We start from the raw sequence: 7,500 nt of genomic DNA on the forward strand, positions 1-7,500 counted from the left end.
GGGGGCTTCTCTTAAGAAATCCTGGCGAGGCCTTTCATTTTTCAGGAAGTTCGGGTAATCTGAAGTTCGCCAAGTTTTTATCGACCCTTTAAAAAGTTTTTTTTTTTTTTTTTTTTGTGTTTTTTTTTTTTCGATCCTCGCAGTACGTTTAGAATTTTTATGAGTCCCCCCTCTTTTCTTGTCTTGTTTTTTTTTTTTTTTTTTTTTTATTTTGTGTTTTTTGGGGGAAAGTGTACAGACTTACATAACAGATCCCCTAACATGTATTTGCTTAGTATACACGCACGCACACCGTACATGCACATACCACGATTACCACATACACACGTATATATACTATTTATATACCTATATATATACATACATACTTACACAAGACATAACATTACACATACTCATATATATATATATATATATATATATATATATATATATATATATATATATATATTATATTTTCATCTATATATAAAGCAGTATTTTATTTACGTATTTCCTACATGGAATCAATCCCTTTCACTTTGATGAACGAGTATTAGGTCTGTAAAGCCTGATTGTTCGTTATTTATGTCAAGTACACACTTGACATTCATTTAACTTTCAGATATTCAACCAAAAAATAACCCACATTCCTACTCTCTCTCTCTCTCTCTCTCTTCTCCTTCTCATCTCTCTCTCTCTCCGTTCTCCATCTCGTCGCTCTCTCTTCAGTCTCTCTCTCTCTCTGTCAGAAAGAAGGAATTCCAGAATTCCATTGAAACCCTTAAGTCAGTTTTTTTCCCTTCTAAGAACGAGGAAGAACAATACTGAAAGTATTTCTGAAAAGGTGAAGGAAAACTTGATTAAAAGATGACAAAAAGAACCTGCGTGCGGACGTGGCTGGCATTCGGTTCGTATGTGCGTCGTATAAACTCATATCTTCGGGTTTTTCTCAGAAGATTAAGACCTAGACGTCTACAGTTGGTTCTGGGGATGGGGTGGTTAAAATGGGACGTGTTTACTAATTCGATATTTGCGTTGTTATTTATATTGTGTTTTAGACTGATGATATTGATTTTCCCCCCCCCCCCCCACCCCCAAAAAAAAAAAAAAAAAAAAAAAAAAAAAAAAAAAAAAAAGAGGAGACCACTGAGACGTGTTCCCCTGATAATATTGATTTTTTCTATTTAAAAAAAAAAAAAAAAAAAAAGACCACTGAGACGTGTTCCCCGATAATATTGATTCAAAAAAAAAAAAAAAAGAGACCACTGAGACATGTTCCCCTGATAATATTGATTTTTTCTATTAAAAAAAAAAAAAAAAAAAAAAAAAAAAAAACGGAGACCACTGAGGCATGTTCCCGCCGACACTCATAGGGTTCGCCCGAAGGGTTCGTTCTTAAAGAAGGTGAAACTTCGAGAAAGATCAAAATTTAAAAAGTTGGGGAGCGAGGTGGGAAGAGACCCAGAGGGAATGGGTGGAAAAGGAAAAGACATAAAACACTGCAGCTGGACCCGAAAGAGGGACCTGTAAAGAACCTTTATTAATAATATCTGCAGTGGGCGGTGCAAGGTGCACCATAAGTTGTACCCCTTCTTTTCCGTAAGGGGTACCTTTTCTTTTTCGTAAGTGGTACCCATTCTTTTTCGTAAGTGGTACCCCCCCTTCTTTTTTTCATAAGTACCCCCCCCCCTTCTTTTTTCATAAGTGGTACCCCTTCTTTCTCATAAGTGGTACCCATTCTTTTTCGTAAGTGGTACCCCTTCTTTCTGATAAGTGGTACCCTTTCTTTTCCATAAGTGGCACCCCTTCTTTTTCATAATCCCCTTCTTTTTCATAAGTGTACCCTTCTTTCCTCATAAGTGGTACCCATTCTTTTCGTAAGTGTACCCCTTCTTTCTGATAATGGTACCCTTTCTTTCCATAAGTGGTACTCCTTCTTTTCCATAAGTGGTACCCCTCCGTTTTCAAGGTTCATCAAGATAATATCACCCCTTTCTTTTTCAAAAGTGTTACCCCTTCTCTCTCGTAATTGGTACTCCTTCTTTTTCATAAGTGGTACCCCTCCTTTTTCAAGGTTCATCACGAGAATATAACTCCATTCAAGTGACGTTATGGAGCAGCAATTATCTTCAAATAGCATCAGCTGAGAAGAATTGCCGTCAGTTAATGTCACGAGCTAGTAATTACTCTCATGTTGCGTCACACCAAAGGAGTTATATTCAGGTTGTCACAAAAACACTGCCTTCAAGTCAGTGTCTCGGTAAAAAGAACAAGCTTGTAAAACATGGGAAAAGTGCTGTTCTAATTTTTTTTTTATTGACTTGACTCTTTACGAAACTCGGTGTCAATACTTTGACCGCGAACGAGTAACGACCTTTATCTGTTCCGTCTGTATTCCTTTAGCAAAGTGTTCTCAACTTTTCAACTCATTGCTCATAACTTTTCGGGTGCATTGTAAACGAGTAAAATCAAGGGGATAATTGAATGAGTGAGGGTTCATCTAAATGAAAGCTATAGCTATGTGGTTAAAGATATACGAATCATGGATAATGGAGGACAAGGAGAGAGCCCAAAGCTTGGCAGTACAAGAAAAGGTTGTTGGATCGCGTAATCCAGGGAATATTGATCTCCACGGAGTGTTTTGGGTCTTCTCTATGAATCTCTCAGTCTTTTCACGAGAGAGAGAGAGAGAGAGAGAGAGAGAGAGAGAGAGAGAGAGAGAGATATGTTCAGCATCCGATGTTGAAGAACTAAATGGTATACTGTTCGATCTTTCGAGTTACGATGCACTCTAGGAGTCAGGTGTGATGGGCAGTTGGCCAAGTGAGGACCCTAAGACCCAGCAGATTAAAGAAAGAACTCTTTCATACTCATCTGCTTCTCTATCCCTCTGCTGTAACGCAAGGAGATTGCTGTAACCAGCACCAGATCACAGTAAGATAGCGTTCGAACATTGAACTGAGCAGGGTTGATAAACTCCAATAAAAGGAGTCACAATTGGAGTCATCCTCCTCCATTATGGGTAACGGCTTTGAACTCTAAGATAGTGGAAAGGTTACCTTTTTTTATGTTTTTATAATGATTAGGGGTCAGCAATTACAACTGAATTTTTTATGCACGAACGCTGAGTCGGACTGAGAAGCTTTCATCTATTTCGACTTTGTCAGAAGGTAGTAAATAGAAAAGTTTTAAATCAGTGGTTCTCAACTTTTTTTTGGCACATACACCCTTTCACTATTTGTCAGAATGTCACCCCACCCCCAACCTTCCAGTATTATCTGCTTCAAAAGGTGCATTCCAAATAATATGCAGCAAAATACTAATACAAACATACAAGCTAGCAGAGAGAAAGCTCAGCGTGATCTCTCAGTTGTGCAGTCCTGTGCACACTGCGTTTTGTGTGGACCTAGAGCCAGTTTGATCCTGTCAATGTGTGGCCACAACCCCCCCACCCCCGAAACGCTGAAATTCCCCCCCTGTTTGAGATCCATTATATAAGTTGACGGGTGGATTATCGTAGGCTGGCTACGAATCCATGAGATACTAATAAAACAAGTGAAAAATGCACCGAAGCTTCTCCAGTGCAATCGAGTTTTCTGCATAGCCGCTACAACGCATAATCAAGGCCACCGAAAATAGATATGATCCGCAGCCCAGGAAACTAACCACGGCCCGGTAGTAGCCTCTCCTGTATTGTTGCCAGAAGTACGATTATGGCTAATTTTAACTTTAAATCAAATAAAAAATATGTGGCTAGAGGGCTGCAGTTTGGTATGTTTTATGATTGGAGAGTGGATGATCAACATGCCAATTTGCGACCCTCTTGTCTCAATAGTTTTTAAGATCTGAGGGCGGACAGGCAAAGCCGGCACCATAGTTTTCTTTTACATAAAACTAATAAGCGAACAAGGGGACTCAAAATACAGTTTATATAAATATTATATATATACTATATAGTATATATATATATACACCTCCTTGTTTTCTACGCGAAAGGTTCAGTGCTAAGATAACTTGGTCATTCGTCTCTAGTTGAACCACTTCTTGGATCTTTTACTTCGTTAGGCTTCGCTGACAGGAAAGAGCTATCCTATTTCATTCGTCCTTTACGTCCTGATTGCCTGTTATTCGGGAATCGTTTTGATTTGGTTCGCCGAAAGAGGGTAATCAGCGTTTAGGGAGAGTAGTCTATCATTTCCTCGAAAATTTTGATTTTCAGTGACGTTCATGGTTTGATTGCTTTCGATGAATTTGGAAAGGGATTTCTTAAATTTTATATACAATAATTTCTTAATTGGCCATCTTGCTCGGAGGGAAAAATTTACTATAGTAGATTCACATCAGTCGTGCATTTGATGTCTAGGCCAGTCCCTTACGACGCTCCTGATTGGTTGTTGATAAGCCAGTCACAGGGCTGGAAACTCTCAGTCTCTCGAGAGTTCACATAGGCAGGATGTATGTTCCACCTCTCTTTAGAGATACATCTTTCAAAAGTATCCCTCAGGAGAGATGGAACATACATCCTGCCTATGTGATCTCTCGAGAAAGACTGAGTTTCCAGCCCTGTGATTGGCTTATCAACAGCCAATCAGGAGCGTCGTAAGGGACTGGCCTTGACATAAAATGCACGGTTGATGTGAATCTACTGTAGTGATTAAGTCTAATGTACACACGACATCAATTGATGGTAATACGAGAGAAAGTATAGAGGGCAGGTAACCTGCCCTACAGACGTTGTATACCGTCCTTAAACCCAAACTAAGGCACTTCAATTCTTCATGCCTATATAAGGGTCAGTGGTATAAGTGGCTCTGCCCGGCCTGTACGAAAGTTCAAACGTGGAGCTTTTTACTCGTTGACTAATGATTTTACCTTTGAAGAAATATATGGATAAACAATAATGATTTTATACTAAAGAAGTATATGGATACACTACTGATTTTTTACTGAAAAAATCTTGGTATTGCATTTCGGTGTTTATATATATATATATATATATATATATATATATATATATATATATATACTTACATACATAAATACATACATACATACAGCAAATGCCACGATTAGAGCCATGTAAAAGACTGCTTCCCAAGTGTTCCATTGCATTTTCTTTATACCTGTCTTCAGAGCATGTGTACGCAGTAAATACACGAATGCTCTAAGGAAGCAATCCTTTGTTCTGCCCTAATTCGGGCATTTGCAGTATATTTTCAATCACTCGTCCTCTTGAGTAATATTTAGCATGTTTATGTACGTTATATATATATATATATTATATATATATATAATATATATTAATATATATTATATATATAAAGTAGTAAAGAATGATGGGGAATGCCAATTTGTTTATGTTTATGTATATATATAATATATTATAGATTATATATATATATATATATATCTTTAAAATGTAAAGAATGAAATGGGGGAAAAGTTTTTTGAATGCCAAATTTTTTTGTTTATGTAATTTTATATATATATATAGTATATATATATATATTTATATATATATATATATATATATACACATAAACAAATTGGCACTCAAAAATTTGCCCCATCATTCTTTACAAGCTAGCTAAAGGCCCTTCATCTTAGCTACCTTCTAGTATTTCCATGAAAGAATTTAAATAATTAACACTGTGCCATCGTCATCATCATCACCATGATTAATAGCTTTTAAAATATTTCCTTATTAAGGTAATAAATTTTTTATAGAGCCTTCTGCATAGATCAAAATTTTATACTGAAATTTAAGATTATGGTAAATATGGAACTGTAACTCTTCTTCGTGGAATTTGATTTTTATAGATAAACTTACCTGTGTCATATCTTGATTCTCAAGAAATCTTAATGGCTTAATATTATTTCCTTAAGGTATAAATAAAAAAAAACATCGAAGACAAAGCCATCCAAAGCGAGAGTTTGAGATCAGCGCCAAACAGTTCACTGTTCATATTAGGCTAAGACACAGGCCACGCCCCTCAGCTGGAAGAGCTGCCATTGTTTCCCAGAGAATAAGCTATTCAATATTCACATGACCTCTGGAGGGATTGGGCTGTTGTTTCTATCCAGTGGATGGGGCTTGTGTCTTAGGATGGAAGGAAATCATCGTTAAATTAATAGAATCTACCATGGCTGCAGTACTTACAACAGTCGTAGTATGATGGGCAGCAAGAGAATGATCGGTATCTTGGCCGGCACCCTTCTACGGGCAGCAAGCACTTGGGTGCAACGCACCGCTGCTTGCCCCGAATACAGAAGCAGTAAGAGCATTCGTCAGGGGATACCATAGCCGAGCCCTCGGCAAAGACTGCGGCCTCTGTCACGCAGCCTGATGATGTTGTCGCCATTGTCAGGTTAGCCATTAGAATGCAAGAATGGGAGAAACACACAGACATGCTTAGGTTTAGTCCGAATGCCATGCTTCGTTGATTAAAAATTACTCTTTAATTTTTGCAGTCTTGCAACTTGATGAATTTAGGAGTTTAATTTGTGAAGGTTGTACATGAGCAGTGCTTCTTTCTGAAAGTGCCTTATTTTCACCATAATGGTGGACATTATTAGGTACTTTTTTCATATTTTAATTGTAAAGAAGTTGCTGAGACTGCTAGGACTAATATTAAACAGGCAGAAAACATTTTATTTTAGCCTAAGTGGAAACTTCCTTGACGACCTGAATAAAGGAGAATCGTAGGAAAGTGCTTTTGTAAGTTGGTGTGAAGAGCTGGTGTTATTTTGATTTATTGCGAAAAAATTATCGATGTAGAGAGATACCTAGTGGTTTAATGGGTTACTGGGCATGGCATACATAAGAGGTATTTTTCTGGGAGTGTACGTGATGGGCAAAGAGATAAATAGTATTTAATTGCATTCAATTAGAAAATGGTTGTAGGAGGGAATGTAAGATCAACATTTCTTGTATTTTGTCAAATAGAAAAAATAGAATGGAGAATCTTAAGGAAAGTCTTTAGGGAGGCTTCCAAACATTTAGAAATACTAAGGCCTCACATAAACACAATACACTGCTTTTGATGAATAATCAGCAGAATTTATAAGGCCAGCTACTAGAAGTCTTTCTTCAAAGAAATAAGCCATGATAAGTATGTTTTTCAAGGACAGATAGCTGCGTAAAGTTTATGGGATGCTTATCAGGGATAAGAACAGAATAATCTGCATCTTGTCAGAAACGCGAGGTAAGAACCATGTGGAATACTTAGGGATGACAACTTTATGAGAACTGTAGCAAGAATTGTCAGGAGAGGAAGGGAACTGTGCTAGTTTAGAACCGGAAGGCTTGAGTGACTGCTCTAGGACACATAGATGAAATCCACTATAAAATTAATGGATCAAAGAACGCCCAAGGATGTGGAATATGAAAGCTTTCAAGGAAAAAGAGATATATCCCCATTCAGTAGAATAACAAAAGAGCACATGTTCAGTGACTCAGAGTAGATGACCTTTTCAAAGGATTGAAACAACATTAGGTTCAAGGACTGTGCTTCAGTT

The 7,500-nt window shown here is 37.4% G+C and overlaps 1 protein-coding gene across 7 annotated transcripts in view; it reads right to left on the reverse strand.

The window, feature by feature from the left end:
- Positions 1 to 7,500, reverse strand: part of LOC135216090 (mucin-2-like) — a gene marked incomplete at its 3' end in the record, with an annotated part of 203,009 nt that overhangs the window by 52,500 nt on the left and 143,009 nt on the right. For 4 of the 7 annotated variants that reach the window (XM_064251107.1, XM_064251104.1, XM_064251106.1 and 1 more), the window contains 1 exon segment: positions 6,143 to 6,325. In XM_064251107.1, the coding sequence (XP_064107177.1) occupies positions 6,143 to 6,325 (183 nt within the window). 7 annotated transcript variants of the gene reach the window in all.

The sequence above is a fragment of the Macrobrachium nipponense genome, chromosome 6, assembly GCF_015104395.2.
Source record: "Macrobrachium nipponense isolate FS-2020 chromosome 6, ASM1510439v2, whole genome shotgun sequence".
In the NCBI taxonomy this organism is placed as follows: Eukaryota; Metazoa; Arthropoda; class Malacostraca; order Decapoda; family Palaemonidae; genus Macrobrachium; species Macrobrachium nipponense.